The sequence below is a fragment of the Arabidopsis lyrata genome, assembly GCF_000004255.2.
Source record: "Arabidopsis lyrata subsp. lyrata unplaced genomic scaffold ARALYscaffold_6, whole genome shotgun sequence".
NCBI lineage: Eukaryota > Viridiplantae > Streptophyta > Magnoliopsida > Brassicales > Brassicaceae > Arabidopsis > Arabidopsis lyrata.
In genome coordinates, this window is record NW_003302550.1 from 8527975 (window position 1) to 8549718 (window position 21744).

The 21744-nt window shown below is 37.3% G+C and overlaps 9 protein-coding genes across 10 annotated transcripts; 5 read left to right on the forward strand and 4 right to left on the reverse strand.

Moving 5' to 3' along the window:
• The first annotated feature begins 355 nt into the window (after positions 1 to 355).
• On the forward strand, positions 356 to 2384 carry LOC9310050. Its single transcript, XM_002871877.2, has 5 exons — positions 356 to 534; positions 667 to 1121; positions 1665 to 1829; positions 1914 to 1965; positions 2053 to 2384. Exons 2-5 carry the CDS (start codon positions 862 to 864, stop codon positions 2140 to 2142), a joined length of 567 nt encoding a protein of 188 aa, XP_002871923.1. The 5' UTR covers positions 356 to 534; positions 667 to 861; the 3' UTR covers positions 2143 to 2384.
• Positions 2385 to 2759: 375 nt separating this feature from the next.
• On the forward strand, positions 2760 to 4196 carry LOC9307993. The gene is made up of 3 exons (XM_002871878.2): positions 2760 to 3000; positions 3450 to 3662; positions 3766 to 4196. Exons 1-3 carry the CDS (start codon positions 2827 to 2829, stop codon positions 3979 to 3981), a joined length of 603 nt encoding a protein of 200 aa, XP_002871924.1. The 5' UTR covers positions 2760 to 2826; the 3' UTR covers positions 3982 to 4196.
• On the reverse strand, positions 4138 to 6222 carry LOC9307994. 2 transcript variants are annotated; one of them, XR_002331327.1, is made up of 9 exons: positions 5790 to 6222; positions 5568 to 5705; positions 5422 to 5490; positions 5276 to 5347; positions 5116 to 5198; positions 4875 to 5012; positions 4568 to 4781; positions 4286 to 4380; positions 4171 to 4253 (listed from the first exon to the last, which is right to left on the reverse strand). XR_002331327.1 is itself a non-coding variant. In XM_002873937.2 (8 exons), the coding sequence occupies exons 1-8, from the start codon at positions 6171 to 6173 to the stop codon at positions 4336 to 4338; spliced, it is 1143 nt and encodes a 380-aa protein (XP_002873983.1). In that variant the 5' UTR covers positions 6174 to 6222; the 3' UTR covers positions 4138 to 4335. The 2 variants fall into 2 exon arrangements, 1 of the variants encoding a protein (XP_002873983.1); XM_002873937.2 differs by having other exon boundaries at positions 4138 to 4380.
• A 1506-nt stretch (positions 6223 to 7728) lies between these two features.
• Positions 7729 to 9081, forward strand: LOC9310051 (SPX domain-containing protein 1). The gene is made up of 3 exons (XM_002871879.2): positions 7729 to 8134; positions 8218 to 8344; positions 8452 to 9081. Exons 1-3 carry the CDS (start codon positions 7862 to 7864, stop codon positions 8823 to 8825), a joined length of 774 nt encoding a protein of 257 aa, XP_002871925.1. The 5' UTR covers positions 7729 to 7861; the 3' UTR covers positions 8826 to 9081.
• A 279-nt stretch (positions 9082 to 9360) lies between these two features.
• Positions 9361 to 10776, reverse strand: LOC9307995 (NHP2-like protein 1). The gene is made up of 5 exons (XM_002873938.2): positions 10658 to 10776; positions 10429 to 10549; positions 10229 to 10332; positions 9733 to 9864; positions 9361 to 9637 (listed from the first exon to the last, which is right to left on the reverse strand). The coding sequence occupies exons 1-5, from the start codon at positions 10658 to 10660 to the stop codon at positions 9611 to 9613; spliced, it is 387 nt and encodes a 128-aa protein (XP_002873984.1). The 5' UTR covers positions 10661 to 10776; the 3' UTR covers positions 9361 to 9610.
• A 416-nt stretch (positions 10777 to 11192) lies between these two features.
• Positions 11193 to 12769, reverse strand: LOC9310052 (protein kish). Its single transcript, XM_021020628.1, has 5 exons — positions 12620 to 12769; positions 12224 to 12281; positions 12033 to 12139; positions 11757 to 11791; positions 11193 to 11423 (listed from the first exon to the last, which is right to left on the reverse strand). Exons 2-5 carry the CDS (start codon positions 12224 to 12226, stop codon positions 11356 to 11358), a joined length of 213 nt encoding a protein of 70 aa, XP_020876287.1. The 5' UTR covers positions 12227 to 12281; positions 12620 to 12769; the 3' UTR covers positions 11193 to 11355.
• Positions 12770 to 12857: 88 nt separating this feature from the next.
• Positions 12858 to 16313, reverse strand: LOC9310053 (mediator of RNA polymerase II transcription subunit 17). Its single transcript, XM_021020625.1, has 8 exons — positions 16049 to 16313; positions 15751 to 15955; positions 15422 to 15535; positions 15150 to 15235; positions 14297 to 14684; positions 13771 to 14214; positions 13344 to 13658; positions 12858 to 13262 (listed from the first exon to the last, which is right to left on the reverse strand). The coding sequence occupies exons 1-8, from the start codon at positions 16135 to 16137 to the stop codon at positions 12948 to 12950; spliced, it is 1956 nt and encodes a 651-aa protein (XP_020876284.1). The 5' UTR covers positions 16138 to 16313; the 3' UTR covers positions 12858 to 12947.
• A 4-nt stretch (positions 16314 to 16317) lies between these two features.
• LOC9310054 lies at positions 16318 to 17689 on the forward strand. The gene is made up of 3 exons (XM_021020627.1): positions 16318 to 16406; positions 16728 to 16893; positions 17329 to 17689. The coding sequence occupies exons 2-3, from the start codon at positions 16739 to 16741 to the stop codon at positions 17483 to 17485; spliced, it is 312 nt and encodes a 103-aa protein (XP_020876286.1). The 5' UTR covers positions 16318 to 16406; positions 16728 to 16738; the 3' UTR covers positions 17486 to 17689.
• A 2227-nt stretch (positions 17690 to 19916) lies between these two features.
• Positions 19917 to 21526, forward strand: LOC9307996. The gene is made up of 3 exons (XM_002871881.2): positions 19917 to 20769; positions 20874 to 21046; positions 21159 to 21526. The coding sequence occupies exons 1-3, from the start codon at positions 20230 to 20232 to the stop codon at positions 21307 to 21309; spliced, it is 864 nt and encodes a 287-aa protein (XP_002871927.1). The 5' UTR covers positions 19917 to 20229; the 3' UTR covers positions 21310 to 21526.
• Positions 21527 to 21744: the final 218 nt, after the last annotated feature.

The window sequence follows — 21744 nt, forward strand, 5'->3', positions numbered from 1 at the left end:
TTACTAATAATCCATAACTAATTTGTGAAAATAATTAGTTAACTATATAGTCTTATTTGCAAGAAGACGTGTCGTTTCTCAAACAACCAGAACTCTCATCGAATAACTTAGATCACGATGATTGTTGGTGCATTACAAACTTGACTCAAAGATATTTGATTCACTTAACTTGAAAAAGTTTGATAAAGCTAATTAGTCTTCCAAGTTGGAGAATAAAACCACAAATTTCATGTGATTCTTGTTACAAAAATTGTTATCTATATGTCGATATCTTTCCTAAACCGTAACTGTCTAACTGAAAAAAAAGAAAGATCGCAATTTAATGGACCAAGGAAAAAAAAAGAGAGAGTACGACGTCGTTTTGGTAAAATCTTCTTTGAAAACGGTTGTGTTACCAGACAGACTCTCTCGCAACGCTCGAGTCTTCAAGGAACTTAAAAAAGCTTTCTTTTTGTAGAAAATTTCTTAGAGAATTGGGATCGATTCTTAGGGTTTTCACCAAGCTTTCGTTCGCGACGAGCTCTCAGTTTCGAGGTTATTGATTTCTTCTTCCGATCGAATTTTCCGTATCTACTAGTGTAATTTGTGGTTTTTTCTCAGCTCAGGGTTTCTGAATTCCCGTTTTCGATCTCTCGATGATCTTGAATTGAATTCATTTCGTTGCAGTCTCGTTGGTGACGCAAGCATAGACTTTGGGGATCGCTTGTAATGAGACGAATTTCAAAGTTTGGTATCTTTTACTTGCCTGAATTGACCTATTCGACTTTTACATAGAGGAGTCTAAGGTTTGTTTAGGGTTCTGTGTCGCTTAAGGAGGTGGGATTATTGTGTACTAGAGTGTCTTTTTTAGCTTCTAGGAACATGTCTGGTGGAACTCCAGTTGGTGGTGGTGGGTACATTAGGCAAAGACATAGCCAAGGTTATGCATCTGGTGGTGATGATCTTGAGGATGATGCTTGCTCTAGGCCACAGCCTTTTTCTTTAGAGAATCCTAGAAGTAAAACGTGGGTTGAGATTTTGGAGAATGTGCTTTGGATTGCATCTGCTGTGTTCATTGTCTATTTTGGAGACAGGCACTCCAATATGATACATATCCTCTTACACGATGCTCGGATCAAAAGGTAATACATTTCTTCAAGGGCTCTTTTCCTTTTGCCTTTTTTTAGGATTATTGCTTGTGGTAAGATGTTTGGCTAAAAAGAAAACATATTTGGGTCACTTTAAACTTGAGGATGGCCATAGACGTTTGAATTCAGTATATTTTTGATTATGGTGGTTTGTTGTAGAAGATCAAAATAGGATAAACCTTGAATAATTTACGGAAAGGAAAGTTGAATCTGTAGAAGCAGGAATACCAGAAACTGGTCATATATCAAATATTAAGCGAATAGTCTTCTTAATATTCTCATATCTGTTGAAGAGATTCTTTTAAGGTCTAGGGTTCTTTCCCCAAAACCCTTATATGAGTCTTGAGGATTAACAAGGATATGTGCATAAGTAAGGTGGATACTATTTGAAGGCCTTTATTGTTAAAAATGGTTTGGAAAATGCAGATTCTTTTGTCATGGTTTGGTGTAGTTTAATGAGATTTCAACATTGTTTGGGGTGATGGTTCTTGCTGAAAACCTTAATAAACATAATGCACACATTGGCCTTGTTTCCAGGATGCCTTTGTATTTCGGGATGTTGGGAATAGCTGTGAACATTATAATCATAATCTACGAAAGCATGTTATCGTGGAGCATGAGAAGGTTTGATGAGAAATGGGAACTGTGGAGTATCTCAGCTCTGCCTTTCATCACCCTGCTCGGCCTCATTTCATTTGGCCTGTAAGTAAATCACATGTTTTAGTCATCAGAAACTACCTGGAGTATCATCCTATTAGTTATGTGTGACAAATTTGCAAAATGCAGGCTCTCCTTTGCTCTGTGGCCTATATGGGGCTTCTTGACTCTCCCCCTTCTGGTATGATATCAGTTCATAATACAACTCATCCTTGTAGACAATCTGATCTGGTTATGAATATATTGGTTTTGTTTTTGTGATTTGCAGTTCACATTGTTCATGGCTTGCCTTGTTGTGTTCCCACATCTCATGATTATCAAATTCAGGCCTCAAAACGACGAACTCCGCATAGATTGATATGTAGAGAACTGAGATAGTTATTCGGGAAAGTGAAACCCTTTTGTTCTTTAGAAGTGAATAAATCTGAAAACTGAAGGGGATGCCGGTTTGGTTTGAGGTATATATAGATAGATGAACTCATTGATCTGTAGGATCCTTTTTTTTTTCTTTACTGTTTTTTGGTCTGTGAGATTCGTTGATGTCTTGTTTCATTTCCAAGTTCATTGAAGTGAAAATTGTTCTTATTGGTCTCCTTCAAATTCAAAGTTTCAACGAAAGGTAAATTTTATGGTCAAGCGGAGTAAAAGAATACGGGTAAGACATTTGTCGTGGGTAAAATCAAAATTCATTGGATATCTGACAAATGACCTGTGAATAACCAAATTAATCTTGTAATAATTTGTATTTTGTGAGAATCAAACATTTGGTGTAGAAACACTCGAGTTTTGGTTAACCAAAAGATCAAGAAGCTTCCACAGTTAAAAGATAATATTTATGTTCTCTCTTTTCTTTGTTAAACAACATTCTCTTCTTAAAATTTTATTCTAGTTATTTATCTCTTGTCACTAAAATCCAAAAAAAAAAAAAAAAACAACAGAAAGATTGATAAGCAAATGTTATCAGTCAGTAGAAACAAGAAATGTAAGAGAAATTGGTGAAAAACAGAAAAAGCATTGTGGTGGGATAAGGGAGAGGATAGAGATGGGACACGTAATGAGACTGCTGATAAACCCTTCTTCGTCTTCCTCGCCTCTTCTCCACCTCTGTAGTTCCCACCGGACTCTTGACCACAACTCTGTCTTCTCTCTTCGAACCACAATTACCAAAAGCAAGGCACGATTCTCTTGTCTTTTCTCCGGCGGCAACCAGAGAGAGGTTAGTGTTCTTACTTACTTCCATTGATTGGTTCAAAGGACAAATCTTGTAGAATCTGCTGAACCCAATCAGACCCTTAGTTGGGATCGAATTGCCCGTCTCTTTTTGTAAGGTCTTAACCGATTGATTCTGCTTTGTTACTCACAGCTAAGATTGTTTTTATCTTGAGAATTCTTCATGATTAGACGGTCCTACTGAAATTGTTGTTTATATGATCCTATTGATGGACTTTGAAAAGAGTTTAGGTTTTGAACAAGTTTAGCAGCTCAACTCTTAGCTATATGTCTACTGTATCTAGCCTAGGACTGAGCGTAGCATATTTGATCCGTTGTGAGTTAGATTTCAGAGCGGTTATTTGGCTGAGAGTTGATCTGCTTTAGAGACGGAGAAGAGGATGCATCCTGATTTGGTGGCTAATACTGTGCTGTTCGATTTCCTTGATTTTGCAGGAGCAAGCTCGTAAATCATTGGAAAGCGCTCTTGGTGAGAAGAAAACTGAGTTTGACAAGTGGGACAAAGAGATCAAGAAAAGAGAAGAATCCGGTGGTGGAAATGGTAGAGGAGGAGGAGGCTGGTTTGGAGGTGGCGGTTGGTTCAGTGGCGGCCATTTCTGGAATGAAGCACAACAGATTGCCTTTACCCTCTTAGCAATACTAGTCGTGGTATGCTTTTGCGTACTAACTAACTATATTTGGTCTTCATGAATAATGCTTTCCAAGATTTTTTTGTTGTTGATGGTTTTGAATTGTTTAATGGTTGTTGCAGTATATGGTGGTTGCGAAAGGTGAAGTCATGGCTGCATTTGTGTTAAACCCGTTGTTGTATGCGTTGCGAGGAACACGAGAAGGTTTGACTTCTCTAAGCTCCAAACTCATGGGAAGAGAAGCTTCCAAAGTGAGTGGTGACAACTCAGAAGAGATGTGGAAGAAGGAAGGTTCCACTGCTAAAGAGAACGTTGTTCGGAAATGGGGAAGTGACTGAAACAAATTTCTCTAAGCCAACTCAAGAAGAAAATATATTTGAGTGTTTTTGTAACATCGAGAATCATGATGAGATCAAATGCAATCGACCCTTTCAGTTTTGTAATGGAGTATAGGTATTCTTCTGTGAACAAGAAAGAGTGACTCTGTTTGTAACTTCATCATTATCCCCTTCTTTTAACATCAAGAGGAGATCAAATGTCTCTCATTGATAAATGCTTGTCCACAAACAATGAGCAAGCTTAGTGTTGTAGCCTGTAGGGTTGTGTACAGCTTTTCTGTCGTCGCAATCTTAATATATATAGTAGACGGAACCTCTACATACGTCTTATGGTAACATTTGGCCAAGCTAGAGCTAATCCAGACTGAAATCTTCAAGCCATATGATAACTTCGTTCCTCTGCAAATACAAGATAATTATAAAGAACAGTTGAGAGCCACGATCAGACGAAAATGGTAGAACCCGCTACTGAAGACAATGAACAAACTACCATTTGGGTTTGTCATGATGATAATAATCAAAAGAAATAAGAGTAATAAGTGGTTTCTAACTGGACATCAAATATTGCTAGAGGTTGGAATCATACCATTATGAAGTTCCATGTTCGTCCTGGATCGTTGTAGCGAGCAAGCATACAACCTTTCTTAGCTCTAAGACCATCTTTACTCAGACTGCTCCTCAGTTCATTCTCTTTTGCGCGGACAGCCTCCTCTGTCGGTTTCCCACTGAATTTCACTGCTGCAGCAAATCCGCCTTCCAACTTCTTCAAGTTCACCTTTTCTTCATTAGGCATCGGTAGGCTAGAGGACAAAGGAAAGGAAAACCATTTTTATCACACTGTGATTCTCATTAACTATGATGGCAACTAAAAACTATCCATGATAAAGCTTTACCTGCTGAGATCTTTTCCTGATGGAATAACAATTTGTACAGAGACGTCAGAAGAGAGTTGATCAGTATCTGTTGTTTGGGTAAACACTGGAGTTGTCATTGGTATTTTCTCCATCGTCGAGTTTTTTCCAAATATGTAGCTTCATATATAAAAAAGCTAGCATGTGTTACATTTATCAAAAACAAAACAAAAATGCCAGAAGAATTTATGGACACTCACAGAAACTTAGACTTAACCCTCACCCAGCAACATTGTTGAAACCTGAAGAACCAGAAAGCTTGTCACCGATAGTCTCCACCACTATGAAGGGTTCGTACTTTCTAACCTGCCAAACAATCAAATCCAACTTAAGTAAGCAACCACATTTGCCATTCACAGGAACAATATAGGAAGATATGTGACCTCATAGTTTGCTGTTCTTTTCAGTATTTCATACTTGGGAGTTTCCAAGTCTGGTGTTTTATATATCCGTAACTGCGAAAAAAGAAGAAGTAAAAAACTATATATCTCACTTGTAAGAGGACTCAATTTGTAACCAAGAAAGCAACCTGCTTAAATACATCAACAAGACCTTCTAGAGAAAAGTAGTCGTTGTTCTTGATAGAATCCCACAAGTCCTGCACAACATCTACTTGTAATAAGTAGACGGAACCAAAAGAGATTATGCAAGAAGGACACAGGAACCATTACATACCAGATGGCTGCAAAATTTCTTAGTTTCTGGATTAACTTCCATGATTGATGTACCAGTAAACACAAGCTCTGGTTTCCATGGTAAAAGCATAAACTTCATCACCATTGTCCATCTTGTAGTTATCTCATATGGACCTGTCTATATAGAAGCTGCATCAGTGCTGGACTAAAAAAACAAACTAGAATCAAAGAAATCAAATGATAAAAGAAAGTGAGCAAAGACCTGTTTAACCCAGTGAAGTTGAAATCGAGGAGTGAAGAGATTCTTGAGAAGAGAAATGTTGAAGAGATAACCGGAGATGGTGTCGTGCTTAGTGATTGGGTCTCTAAACTTGACGCGCTCATCGTACGCCGTTTTATCGATTCCTTGGTCGTCAAAGAGGTGAGGAAGATCTTTGTACAAGAATCCGACGAGCTCTTCCATGTTCACCGTCGACGATGCCGGAGCCACTTCCTTGCCCACCTCAAGACTCAATATCTGCCTCAGCCGGGAGTTAAAATTGCGCCTAGGAACAGGGAGGAAACGGGTGGCTACGAGCCTCCGGCAATCACTTCCGACGGCGGTGAGTATTGGCCGGTAGAGATGCTGCTGACCAACGGTAGCCATTGATCGTTGATAAAAGTTTTCTGCTCTCTTTTTTATTTCTTGTGGTTGGTTGTTGGCAATCGGTTCTTTTTATACTTTCGGTTTGGTTCGGTTTAACCGTTTAATTATAAGCACTTCTTCTTAGTTCTATATGTTTTGTCACTTGTGGGCTTTTACTCTTAGGCTTATTTATTATAGAACTTTGACTTAGTTAGGCCCATTTACTTTGGGCTAATGGAGGGAACTTGCATACAGTAATTACATATGTACCCAGCAATCCAGCAATGACTTTGTAGTAGTATCAATTAGTAGAAGAAATGAGACAACACAGTTTTTAGATTATACGGCTTAGATTCTTATGTGGACACATAAAAAGTAAATATTGTTTAGTTTCACCATGTCATAAGGATTTCGACTTTGGTTTTTTGACTAATAAACTGATACTCTTAACAAAATATAAATTGACAAGTTGTAAAATTAGCAGAATTTGCATATAGAAAATGTCAAATGGACCTAGGGATATTTTCTAAAAGAAGCTAACGTGAATGAATGAATTAAGACGCTAATCGGGGAAATCCAATAAATTGTCCATTGGGGGGTGCTCTTTAAAAAGTTGAAAGATGCCGAGGTTTATACCCTTTTCCTATCAGGAATATTCCATGGACCGCAACTACTTTTGACCATTTGCGTATTTTAGAAATCTTGTATCTCATTTTAAAAAATAAAATCAAAAGTGGTAAATTGTCAAACTGCTTGTAGTATTGAACTATTTTGATCATGCCATCATCATCGTGGAAAGATAAGTAATACTTAGATCATGAAGACCAAACGTCCCACGTGGTTTTGTCGGATTTGATGATATCTGTAACTGTAAGAGTTTGGATTGGAAATACCGAAATACTACTAAATCCAATCTTCATTTTACTTTCCAATTCGTTTTTATATTACTATTAAAAAATCAGATTATCTAAACATGCAAAAATCAAAGATCACTAATTCACTACTACATATTTGCATGTTAATGTATGGACAAATAGACATATATATATATATATATATATATATATATATATATTACCAGTTATAATCTTTTAAGAAACAAATTATAAAAATATGATAATAAATGATTTAAAAGAATATAAAATGAAAATTTAGTACATATAAAGATATTATAAAATATATAGAAAATACCCTACCGGAGTTCACTTGACTCCGCCTTCCCCACCGGAGTTCGACTCCACCAAGTCGCGTTACCCCGCGTAGTAGAAATTGGCTATGGATCGGAACTTGTCGATCCAAAAATATCAAAAAAAATAAAAAAAAAATATATATAGAAAATACCGAAAAAAGAATTGGATATCATAAAATATCTAAATCTCCGATATATACAGTAAAAAAATGAATCAGATATTCCAGTAAATACAATCTGTAAGAATACTTGGATATTGGATAAATAAAAGGTGGTATGTGAGTGATGATATTGATGAACTGACATTGCCATGTCCATGTGTTATAATCTCACCCACAGATAACCAAAAAGAAAAAAGAAAGGAATAAAAGGAAGAGCCAAGAAGATATTCTCCCGAAAGAAAGACACAGAAAAAAGGATATTCTAATTAGAAACCTTAAGAATATTCTTTTTAATCCCTTTTTATATCTCTAACCTCTCTTTCTTCTTCATTCTCATTTTCCCAGAAGATAGATAGATAATGAAGTTTGGTAAGAGTCTGAGCAATCAGATCGAGCAGACACTTCCTGAATGGCAAGACAAGTTCTTGTCTTACAAAGAGCTCAAGAAACGACTCAAACTCATCCCTTCCAAAACCGGTGATCGTCCCGCTAAACGTCTCCGTTTCGATGATGAGTTTTCCGTCGGAATGTCCAAAGAAGAGATCAATTTCATCCAATTGCTCGAAGACGAGTTGGAGAAATTCAACAATTTCTTCGTTGAGAAAGAAGAAGAATATATCATCAGGTTAAAGGTAACACTTTCGAATCTGATTCTATTCATTCGTTCCCAATTAATTGAATTTTTTTTATCTTTTCTAATTTGTGTGGTGCGTAGGAGTTTCGAGATAGAATTGCGAAAGCTAAGGATTCAATGGAGAAGATGATAACAATCAGGAAGGAGATTGTTGATTTCCATGGAGAAATGGTTCTTCTTGAGAATTACAGTGCCCTTAATTATACTGGTAATTAATCTTAACCTTAATGATGTGATAGACATTAGCAGATCTTATTATTATTTAGTAGAACAAATGTTTGACATGGGTTTTGGTTTGTTTGTTGGAAACTACAGGATTGGTTAAGATACTGAAGAAGTATGACAAAAGAACTGGTGATCTCATGCGTTTACCCTTTATCCAGAAAGTTCTTCAACAACCCTTTTACACTACAGACTTATTGTACAAGCTCGTCAAGGAATCTGAAGCGATGCTTGATCACTTCTTCCCTGCTAACGAACCGGAGTCTGAGGTTATCCAAGCAGAGCTTTCAGAGCACAAGTTCATGGAGAGCCTCCACATGAAGAGTACAATCGCTGCTTTGCGGGTTTTGAAGGAGATCAGAAGCGGAAGTTCTACCGTTAGTGTGTTTTCATTGCCGCCTCTCCAATTAAACGGGTTAGACGAGACATGGAACAAGATTCCGTTGTTGGAGCAAGAAGCCAAGTAGAGAGGGAGCCACACTCGCTCTTTTCCACTTTTTTTTTTTTATACATTAGAAGAAGCTAACAGATTAAACAAGACATTATCATCAATTAATGTACACAAAAAAGGCAGAAGAAACGATAGGATCTTTTTCTGGACATCATCTTTGGTCGGTCATAAGTCCTTGGGTAAACTGCAATGTAACTTTTGTTTTTGTGTTGGGTGTAGTAGTTGATGTAATATACCACTTCAGATTAATTATTCATGTCTTCCTATCCAAAGTCATTATCTTTGATATTTCAAGTTACTTACTACAACAACTACAAGATCATAATCCTCTATTAGGAGGAATGATGAAATCTAAATTTTGAGTGGTTTAATCTTTCAAATGCTATTCGTGACCCCAAACCAATGTCTTGTAGAATGCAACATTAACTCTCTTTATGTAACTTTATTATATTAGGTTTCACCTTCAAATATAACTTTATTAAGGTCCTTCAAATAGTGGTCTAGTTTTGATTGTATACTCTGTTCGTTTTGTGGACTGGAAGATGAGAGCATTTTCAGGAAAAAATAGAAGTCAAAACAAGTTCTCATAAATACGAGAATGATTCGCTACAAACCAAAACCAAAAACCAGCACACTCTTAAGAAACTGAAAATGCAGAAAAGTGAATTACGTTACAAACTTGAAGTGAAGATAGTAGAATCATGGACGGTTTTTGATTTGGTAGTTGCCTAAACAAAACTTCAGTCAAAGCCTTCCCATTCACGGAGACCCATCATACCGAGCAATCAATCAGAGAATGCCTTAGATCAGAAGCTTCTCAATAGCATCCTGCAGAAATTTTAAATAAGTAAATGATTAACAAACTATTCAAACATGCAAAATCAATGGGGGTTTAATAGGTTATTAAGTGAAGGCTAAGTTACCTTGAGATGCTGGATCTGTGATTTCAATTGACTAGCTTCATTAGATGTGACTGAACAAGCGATAACAGGTCTAGTCACACCACAGGCTCTTCCCAAAGCTTGCTTTGAAGGCACAAAGACATAAGGAACATTCTGCAAAACATTCACAAAGAAAGAAAGAATATGGAAAATTAGTACAAAAAGAACATCAAACAAAGCATTTCAGAATCAAAAACAACAAGCTTAACACAAGCATAAATGATACAACTTGTAAAACTCAAAAAAACAATCATAAAGCAAACTTACAAGTATGAGACAAGAGTTTAGTAAACAAAATGATATACAAAACTTGACTAATCATTAACACAAACCAAACTAATCAAACCAACAATCAAGAAATGACTAATTATTAACACTTAACTAATCAAACTAACAATCAAGAGAAACAAGACTCTATTCTAGATTCAGGAAACAAAGAATTCATTTGATAAAGAAACTGTAATAGAGCAAAGCAAACCTTATCCTCAGCAAGTAAGGGAAGATGAAGAAGAATCTCTAGAGGCTCAGCATCTGCAGCCATAACCACAAACTCGGAGATTCCACGATTAAGAGTCTTTGTAGCTGAAATAAGTAAATTAACACAAATCAAGAACAACTTCACAAATTACAAAGCCGAATAAAATAAGAGAGACAAGCACATGAGTAACAAGAAGATACCTTCATTAGCACCCTTCTTGAGCTGCTTGTAGTTAGTTGCTTGTTGAACGAGGTCAAGAATCGTTATCGATAACTGAGAATCTGCAAGCGGATACGCTTTAGGGTTAACGGCTTCTCCGGTCTGCAACAAAAAAACAAATTAAAACCCAAATCAAACAATCAAAGAGAAAGGTTCCTTCGAAAACACAGCGAGATAATATCGAAAAGAAGAAGATGGAGAGAGAAGTACCATTTTCAGCTGCGATTGCTAGGGTTTCAGAGAGGATTAGGGTTTTAGAGGCTACGAGTTTCTCAGCTTGAAGATTCTGAATGAGAATTTAGGCTTAAGCTGTTACTTATATGCTTGTCCATTTATTTATACATCTTTTAATGGGCCTGGATGATGATATACTTCGGCCCTTGTAGCTTTCAGCACTAATCCAACCGACAGAACTACTGAACTAGTTTTGACTTTGGAGTTTGGTTTTTTTTTTTTCTTTTGTCGGCCAAATTTTGATTAAAGCCCAAAAGGGCAACCATTTACTTTGTTCTATGCTCGCATAAAACTGATCGATTATCCAAAATTGATTGATAATTACAACTTACTAACACGAATCTTTTACAATCTTTTTATTAACTGATGCTCTCATTAGTTCAATCAAACTAGCAAAGCTTCAAGTTACGTATGTGATGTGATCACTCTCTTCTTTTGCGACAAAGATGCGTTTTAATAGCTGGTTCCAATTTCTTATGTTCTACTAATTCCTATGTTTGAGCTTATGGGCTTGTCTCACACATCAAAATATTAGACACAATTGTTCCAAATACAAGACCATATCCATAATCCAAAGAGGATAATATTCTACTCTTTCGGTTTCATCAACAACCCCTTGGAATCTTTTGCATACAGAAAAATCTAGACGAACCGGTTCTGTAAGAAGTTGACACTCAAAAGAAAATGATCGACACACCCATCATGAAGCATCCAGCAGAGACCCAAGGGCTCAAACGCTCACCTGTAACAAGTGATGACAAACCAAAGTTTAATAACCAACTGAAAACTAATCACAGTAACTATTGGAGAATATAGCCTGAGACTATATTATGTGTCATCATGCATTTGCTTAAATAGGAGATCGCCAAGGGATTAGAACCCGGGTTTTTTATGTGTTGCAATTATATAGTTCAATATTAGTGGCTGCATTGATTACTAGCAAGTTTTTGCTCCTAGAAAGCATATCATTAGTCTCTATTACAACATATGCAAAGAAGAATTCTTCAACACAATGTTTCTAATCTACAAAGAAATACAAGAGACAACTGAGCTCGAAAAGGGTGCAAAAGCCTACCTATTCTAGCAGCCTTCCAAAAGAATCCTCGAAACCTGCAACGATGAATCACTATATATTACAAGTTTTTTTTTTTTCATAATTAATATGTATAGATCAAAGTGTGGGGGCAAAAAGAGCATGAGATAGAGAGATTGAAAGTAATAGGATGAGAAAGCATCTTGAATTTGGTCAAATGTTTGAACGGTATCAAAGCTCCAAATGTGTTCTCGGTTTTGGAAGCCAATAGGAGGTGAATCAAAATGAAGAAAACAGGAGAATAGAGAAGATACAAACCCAGTTTTCTGCTCCAAAATGGCAGGGAACTGCATCTTGAGATATGTGCAAGTGCAGATCACAAGCAGCACCACCGTCAGAAACGAATGGAAATTGAACAAAGCTGACTGTAAAATCATCAAAGATAAACAAAACTCTTAGCTCAATGCACTGAAATTTTCACAATGGACTAAGAGAAGGCAAATAACTACCATTGTATCTGATCACTGAAGTAGCACTTGAGAAGCTAAAATAATTGTTTCCTTGAATCTGAAATAACCATATAAACAATAATGGGGATCACATGAGAATCGATTCAAGAAGAATCATAACTAAACACATAAAAAAAAACTGAGTAAACACAATTGTCATCAAACCTAACAATTCATCACCACCGAGATTTGTAGAAGAACAAATCAAGGGAATGTTCATCTATTCGTCAATTCAAAATCAGATTTACTATATTAGAAGCATCTGTGAATTTCATAATTATCAGATCATATAGGGAATCGAACTCCATAACGGTGACTCGAGAGAGAGCAGCAAATCAGAAAATTGAGAAATATCGATCAGTGGATGGGATATGATACAAAAAGGGAAAAGCAAACCTGTAGTTTGAGCTGAAATCGATGCTAATGGCTACAGAAATTAGGGTTTTGAAGCTTGAATCTAGCCAAAATATCTGCGAGACGTGAAGAGTGGGATCGACGAGAGACGGAGGAGGAGAGAAACGTTCGCGTGAGTTATTATTATTCTGGTTTTCCTTTTTTACCCCTCTCTTCCTTTGATATTAATATTATATTATTTTAAAACAATTGTGTAAAAATAAGTTTTATATACAGTAAGTAATAATCAAAATCCTTAATCCATTAAATTCACAATTGAGTCGAAAACAAGAATTATTTTGGTCGGGAATGCTATTATTCAAGAAGAGTCTCACGACACTAAAGCATTGCGACCAGTACCACACAAGTTGATCAAATCCATGAGAACAGAGTACAAGACATCGAGAGACAAATGACCCAACAACTTCCTACTCTCCGACACCCCTTCCCTCTCCTCTGTGCTTCCATTCTCCATCACTAGCCACCACGATATGCATCCCTTTGCGTCTTCTGGGTTCACTTGCGCCACCAGGCTCACTCTCTCCCCTTCCACTATCTCTAATGATAGCGACAGAAAATCCCGGCTCGCTTTTGTCCCTACTGTCCGTGCTTCCTCCAGTAGCCAACACACTATCTGGCTTGCCACCTTCTCAAATAAATAAACCGCATGGTTAAGGGACCGTGTTGCTACAGACATGACCAACTTTTAGGAAAATAAGACACCTACCTGTTGGAGAATTATCACGGGAAGGTCGGCCACGCCGCACTCGTATTTGTTCATAGCGAATAAATTGCAGGAACTGCTTTTGAGTAAGCCAACCACATTGGGCGTGCATTCTGCTTCAACACTAATACACTCATCCTTCACCACCACTTTTGTCCGGAACTGCATCTTCAGATTCCTCTTACCATCTGGAGACTGGGTTTCAGAACTTCCTTGGGGGATGATTGATGGAGGAACAGTCATGAAGACAGTCCATGACGATGTCCGAGAATTCCATGTAGGATGAGATATCAAATGAAGATATGGGACCTTGCAGACCTGTTCGATGAGGAAGTAACCATTATTAATAAAAGCATGATCAAAGATGACAAGAAGTTTCTTGATAGAGAATATGATCATTCAATAAAGTTTAGCGCAACAGGGAAAATACCACGCTTTCCAGATGCTCAAGCACTCTATTTGAGAAGATTCTATGAGTCAAAGATAAGCAGAAATGATCAAGAAGTCCAGAGTTGCTGTCCTTTCTTGTTTGATTGGATGCTCGGATACTTTTTGACTTGGGCTGATCTTTAGCTTTTCCAAAGGCATGCTCGTGAAAAATTTGTTGCAAGTATATTTCATAGCTGGCGCGATTAGGGAACCCTAGCTTTTTCAAGCGATAGTCTCCTTCTGCTGGTTCTATTCTGCCAGAAGATTCAATGAGCAAGGTTGCAGATTCCGACTTCTTGATGCTGGCATTCTTGCCTGATGGGTGGAGAGATACAAACAAAGAAGCTCCTTGGCCAATGCTCATTTCCATAAAATTTTCTCGTATTCCACTAATGTTGAATCCCACACCTTCATTGAATGCTTCACGATTTAGCATGTCAAACAACTGGTAAGAAGACGAAAGAAGTGAGAAATAGCCGTGAAGAGATATACCAAGCGTAGTACGAGATATATGACTAAAATACCACCTGCTCAGCAAAAATTGATTTATGCACCTCCCTCAGTAGGGAATGAGTTTCTTTAACATATTCGTCGTCACTTGCAGACTGCTTCTCTGATGTTCCAGGGATATCGTGGCCCATAGTGGAGTCTAGGTGCTCATCAGACTCGTTTGTGTTGTCAATCGGATTTAAGCCAACAAACCCAAACCGAAGAGAGTACCATGAATCTTGGGGTACATTAATGGCTAGCATACCAGCTGAATCATGATCTACACGAATAGTGGACAGTGTAGATGGGCGAAAACCAGAAGTCGGATCATGTAATGAACTGTCAGAAAGATCAATGGTGAAGCCCTCATTGCTGGCGTTTGAAGCAAGCATGCGCTGTCTCTTGACTTTCCAGTTCCGCTGCAACCTATAAGCTTGTCAGCATAGCAAACATAACCATTTGCACATATTAATCAATCTATATTCTGGAAGCTGGAGAAGTCATCTTCTGCAAATTATAAACAATTTCAAAAGAAATTCTCTAATTTGTGTTGGCATAGTCCTAAGCAGTCAATACACACCAAAATGGATGTTCCTGAAGTACTGTACTATCAGAGTTCAGCAACAGAGTCGGTGTAGAAGTCGAAATTTGGAATTTTTTAACAATAAACAAGAATAATAAAATGCTTTCACGTTTATCAGTCATAAGTCATACTTCTAGATCCAAAAATGGGATGCCAATTATCTGAGCACAACACAAATAGCTATAACATTGTAAGCTAACTAAATCTAGTATCAAGAATGTAAACAGCAAATTCTTAAAGTTGCAAAACGGCACTAAGAAAAATAGCCGCTGACATTAAATGGAAAGTTTATTAGCAAATCCTCGAACCTGATAAGAGCACCATAAAACCTTGCTTCGCGGTTGATTTTCTGCTCTAAAGCTTTTGCTGATTGTTTAAAGTAGTTTCCTAAATTCTGCAGAGGAAAAAGGTATTCAGAAGTGACATAAGCATACTATCCAATATACTCTTTAGGGTAAGCAAGTTCATTTTTGCAACAGTTTTTCAGGATACTAAACAGTGTCTAACTAAGATAACTACCAGAATCCTTCCATCTTTAAGCAAAGTTAATTTGCACATAAGAAGGTAAGCAACAGGTTACCCGGTAGCCCTGCAACTTGGTAGCAGTAGACACAGCAAGATCCGAGAGAATCTCATTCGGCAGCGGCTTAGGTCTGGTCATCCCAGCAACTGTTACTGCATCATTTGCTTGGACCTTCAAAGATAAAATCAGAAAATAAACTGTTAAGTTTATTAACTCTCTGTTCAAATATCACCCCAAAATCACTTCTGCCATATGTATATTTTTGCAAGCTTGTTGGACACAATAAGAAATTCTTGTTCAATTCTTTGACAACATAAAGAAATCAAATTTCATCTCCTTCCATCAAACCAATAAACAAAAAGAATTGCATAAGAAGAGTCACTCACAGTGTCGATAAGGTCTATGATGACAGAGAGCTCCTGATGAGCCAATTGCAAATTCTCAACCATTCCCTTCCATTTCCATTGCTCCGCGCTATCCTTGGAGCTTTTCTTCTGCTTCTTCTTCTTCAGCTCATCTTCCTCTTCCAATGCCCACGCGAAGTCTATTCTCCGAATCAGCGATACTCTCTTATCATCGTAACCAACATCACTACACGTAAACCAAAAACAAAACGAATCATTCAGAAGCAAAACAATCTGGGAAAAGTCTGTCTCCTTTCTCAAACATAAACACAAAACTTACGACGGAAAACGCTCGGCGCCATTTTCCTCAATAGATTCCAATCGTTTTATGGGAAGCCTGTCGAGAGAGATTTCCATGTCGCTATCCATTACGCTACAGAAAAATCTTCCCGGTCAAAACCTCAGATTTTCTAGGTCGACGGTGACACAGTCCGGCCAAAAACGCTTCACCGCTCTAAATCGGTTATTTAGATCTAACAATTCCGGGTCGAAACTTGTCCGGATCCTTATTCGGGTAAAGCCCATTAAAAGCCCAAAAATATGTTGTACTACGCGTTCTGCTAAACTCCTCCGTAAAACCCTTTCATTTGCATTTGGGAATCGATCGCTCTTCTTCGTAGTCGCCTTTGAATTCGCAGGTATTTTGTTGTTCATGGGTTCTCGTTGATTATCATTTGATTTCGTATCTGGATCTATCTAGGGTTTTCTCTCAGTTCTTGCTCTTGTGTGATTCATTCGGTGTAGTTAGAGATGGATGCTTCAGATTCGTTTTACTTTTGCTTCCATCATCCGACTAAACAAGGATTGCAATTTTGGGTAGTTTAGTAGAAATGAGATGTGTAGGGGATAAAATTTATAGTTATGAATCTCAAAGTTGAATACTTTGAAGAGTTCTCTTTCATTTTCATCTATTGAGTTTTGGTACTGCACTCTTTTTAATGACGGTTGCGAAATTTCAGAGTGAGGAACCATGAAGGTGAGATCATCTGTGAAGAAGATGTGTGAGTTTTGTAAAACAGTGAAACGTCGTGGACGTGTCTATATCATATGTTCTTCCAATCCTAAGCACAAGCAAAGACAAGGGTTCAGCTCCTTTGCTTATGAAGGAATTATACCTTCCCCGTTGTAAGTGAATCTTGTATGATCTGTTTTTTGCTTTTGACTAATTAGGTGTTTCATTCGGATTTTTGAGGGGTTAAGTACAGTGTATATGTCGTTCATGAAGATGGGTATAAAGATACTAAAGAACCAAAGCTCTTACTTTCATTTGACCATTGTGAATCACTTGCTACCTAAATTTTGTTCTATTCATTGAAAAATGAGTAGCTAGTATGGGAAATCTTATGTTTGCTAAAGACTTTAATCTTGTTTTGGCTGTTTTCCGTTGATTCAGAGTGTTGAAAAGTTACTAAAATGCAATTTAGTTTCGATAAAGGTAATCAGGTTTCACTATAATGGAACATCACACAGAATCATGAAGTATATATGCACTTGTTTTCCTTTGCAGAGTTGAAAGTAACAAGAAACTTACTTTTAAAGTGTTTTGTGTTTATAAAACAGGTTGTCTGAGTCGATTGCTAGTCAGGAGATGACGAGGCTGCCTGGTCAGGGCGTATCAGCCGGTCTGGCATCACTTTTACACAAAAGGCCTATGCCAACAGCGTTTTTCGGATGGAGGTCAGGTCTTGCATCCATTCTCTTCAAACAAGGAAATTAGGATGTCAGCATTTCCCTTTTTTTAATCTTCAGGGTTGTAATCTCGCAGTTTCTTCCAATTCCTGGTAAGGTGAAACATTATTGTATATCTCTCCACTTTTACTTTGGTCAGTCATAGGCTCTCGTTAGAGACCTGTTTGATTGTGCCTCGCATGACCTGAACAAAGAGATATATTATGACACTCTAGTATTTGCTTTTTACATTTTTTCCTCTGGGGCATATGCTGCTTCAGGTTCTATTGAGCGAGAGGGATCACAATAACATGTGTTTCTTTTTAGAAAACTCTTGATTAGTAATATCCACTATCGATCACATGGCAATGAAATGTGCAATTTGTGGTTGAATTTGTATTCACTGCGTACTAAGTGGTTTGAAATATATATGTTGGGGTCGTTTGCGCATGTTTATAATCAAATTCCACTATTCCAAAATGAGGCTGCACAAAGCTCACCCACTAAATGCGAATCAAATACAAAGAAATGGGAGAGACGATGACTTCTCAACGACAACGACCCTATCTCTTTCTCCACCGTTGAGCACTCGGCTCGTAGGTCCTACGTGGTGTTGTGAGAGGTCACAGGAAGCCCACTCCAATAAGCATATCCCATGGGCCCCACTTTTGGACAGTACTACTTTTGGACATAAACTTTCTTTATTACTTTTTGTTTTAGTTTCCCTCTGAGTCAAATCGTTAACAGCTTCATTCCAAAAAAATCACCTCATCAATAATTGACATACCCTTTCGTATTTTCCGTTTTTGAGCTGCAATTTTAACCAATTGATCTCGAGAGATAACCATCGTAATTGTGTTTCTTTCACAGGAAACAAAAATAGGAAAGGGATAATTAATTTACTCAATATATAATTCAAGACAGGATAATTTCTCAAAGGTTCAGGATCGCTTGCCAATGAAAATTAACATGATCAAAATATATATATATATATATATATATATATATATATATATATATATGATCTTAATATATATATCATTTGTTTAGTTGGACCATATAACGTATTGGTCACGATTGTTCTTGAATAATGGAGTTATTCATTTGTCTTTAAAAAATTTAAGATTTCGGTTCATTGTCTTCTCGCAATTCTAGCTTCAGGATCAGAACTTTTTAGTTTGAGTTTGGTAGTTTCGGATTTATAATTATATAAAGTTTAGATCGATAAGTAGAAATTTTATCAAAAAAACTGTCTTGAAATTTAGTTTGGTTTTTATAGTATACAAAGATTTATAGATGATGGTGTAGTCTAAAACTGCAACTCAAATTAAAATTTGCCGTTGAATTGAGCCAAAATAAGCACTTTCGTAATACTTACATTAGTTGTACTGTTTTTATCTTATTTTGACACTAATTGTTGTACTACCGAAATGTTAAAAGTTAGTAAAATTTGGCCATGTTATCAACTTAGAATGGGACCCCAAAAAAATCAAAAGATAGAAATGGTTATGGGCCAAAGCGTCAATTACAACATTCGTGAGCCAGATGGAAGTGGAACCGTGAACCGTACAATCAAAGAAGGACCCACCCACCCAATTGATTCTCAAATTACTCATATAATTACAATCCTTCTTTTTTTTTTTAGATCACTTTTCTGTTTTTTTTTTTGTTTGCTAAGAAAAACAATTTTTGTGTTTTTTGCACACATCTACGTATAAATACAGTACTTTATGCAAAACCAAGAATCGAATCTACTACCGTACATCTGTTACATGTTTTGTCCCACGTGTCATTTGTAGACAGATTGGCCGTGAACCAAATTTTTCTGGTGCCACTGCCGTCCACTTGCAATTCCGCGATCTTCGTGAACCAGTTCCGCGTTTTGTAACGAGATATTTATTTAAGCTTTTGCTTTCTTTTTTTCCTAATTCTCGAATCGTCTACTAGTACTAGTAGTACTAACCCTTGTTTGAAAAATCGCTAGGCGCTAGTCGGGCGCTCGGCATGGGCCTAGCGATTAATCGGAAAATCGGATTAAAATCGGGGATTAATCGGGGATTAGTTTTAGGGTTATTTTAATATTTTTAAAACATATTAATCCAATATTATTTTTAAAATTGCAGTAAACACATAAAAATGTATTTTTGAGACAAATATTTATGATTTTTATTAAAATATGAACATAAATTATTGTAAAACATTACAAACTCCCAATTCAAATGATTGAATAACAAAAATAAAAAGTTTTTTTATACTGGCAATCTAAAAATAATCGGGGTATGTAAGATTAGGCAGGGAATAATCGGATTAGGCGGGGAATAATCGGATTAGGCGGAGAGTAATCGGGTGACTGATTTCTTTAAGGGATTAGTCATTAATCGAGGCGGACAGGGTGGGCCTAGCGATTAAGCGGGGAGTAATCGGGTCTAGGCGGGGATTTTTAGAACAGGGGTACTAACGAACAGAGAAGAATCCGCACACCAATCATACACAAGCAAAGTCAAATCAAAAATCATTTTGGTACACCACTTGTAGAAATAAATCAACCAAACCAAAACAAAAAAAAAAATCTAATTTAATTAACCAAAAATATTAATTTATAATTAAATACCCACCACGTGATTAAAAACTAATGGACGGCTGAGATTGTTTTTCCTTTACCTGCGTCTCTATTATAAGCACCGTCTTCACTTGTCATCACCAGCTCAAACCTGGAAAACAACAAATCTATAAGCTTCTTCTTCTTCCTTTAATCAAAACCTAAGAATCTCGTAATTCAGATCCAGAATAGAGATGCTTCTACGAAGCGCGTCAACGCCACTTCTCAATTCATTGGTTCATGTCTCCAGTCCAAGGGAATCTCCAATCGAAGCCGCTGAATCTGTTCATCAGATTCAACGGCACAGATCCTTAACACTCTCTGCGTCTTCTTCCTGTTGCTGTTATAGCCCGATGTCTGTAAAATCTAGTGACGAATCTTCAAGGAAGATGAAAAGGACGGCGTCAGAGAGCGATCTACGACATTGGACATCGACGAAACCGCCGGTGAGTAAGTTTTTGAGCGGTGGTGCTTTGATGGAGGATATGGAAGAAGGAATTGGATTCGGTCTTATACGCACGTCGTCTTATGATGGTATAAGTTGGGCTTTGGAGGAAGATACTGAGGTTACTGGCGGTGGTGGTGGTGGGATGTTTCACGGCGGAGGAAAAGGAAGGAGTGGTGGTAGATCTGATGGTGGTGACGATAACACTGATGTTCATTATCGTAAGATGATTGAAGCTAATCCTGGAAATGGGATTTTTCTCAGCAATTACGCCAGATTCTTGAAGGAGGTACAGTCTTTTTTTCTTTTTCCGGTCTCTTTCAGATCTGAATGAATGAACTTTGATTTGGGGATTATCAAAATTGGAATGTGTCATATGATTGATTGAAACAGGTTCGAAAAGATTACTTGAAAGCAGAGGAATATTGTGGGAGAGCTATTCTGGTGAGTCCTAATGATGGGAATGTTCTAGCTATGTACGCTGAGCTGGTTTGGAAGATCCATAAGGATTCATCTCGTGCTGAGACTTACTTCAATCAAGCTGTTGCAGCTGCTCCTGAGGACTGGTAAGAAAAAGATTCAAACTTTATAAATCAAGCTCTCTTCTTTGGGACTTCGATAGTAGTTGTGTGCCTATTCTGCTTGAATTCTGACTAACGCACTTGTTGTTTTCTGCAGTTATGTACAAGCTTCGTATGCACGGTTTCTATGGGATGCTGAAGAGGAAGAAGAAGAGGAGAAGGAAGAGAGACACGAAGAAGAACTTGAACATCAAACTTCTCGAATGAATTTCTTCACCGGACCTTCTCCAATCACGGCCATGTCTTAAACTCGTGGTCGGCATTACCATCCAGTCTTTTATATAGATTTAGATAAACGTGTCACGTCTATGATTTTATCTAACCCTTTTGTTTAATGTGAATTCTTTAGTTAAGCCTTTTATGGGTGTTTCTCTGCTCGGTGTTAGAATTTGTCTCAGTTGTAGTAATACCACTGAAAGAATAATAAGATATGCAATAAAAGTTTTGCTTTTTGGTTGGTGTAAATGAATTGGGGTTGCGATATTTTCTGACCGGACGTAGAACCGTGCCTGCACACACCAAACCTATTACAATGGAGAACAACTATGACTGCCAGTTCTTCTGATGAAGGGATTCATTGTCATGTTAGCCACTAGAGAGGCTGAAAATTGTCGTCAGGAGAACCACCACCACCTCTTGTTAAAACCTACTCGAGTCTGTGAAGTCATGTCTGAGGAAAAACA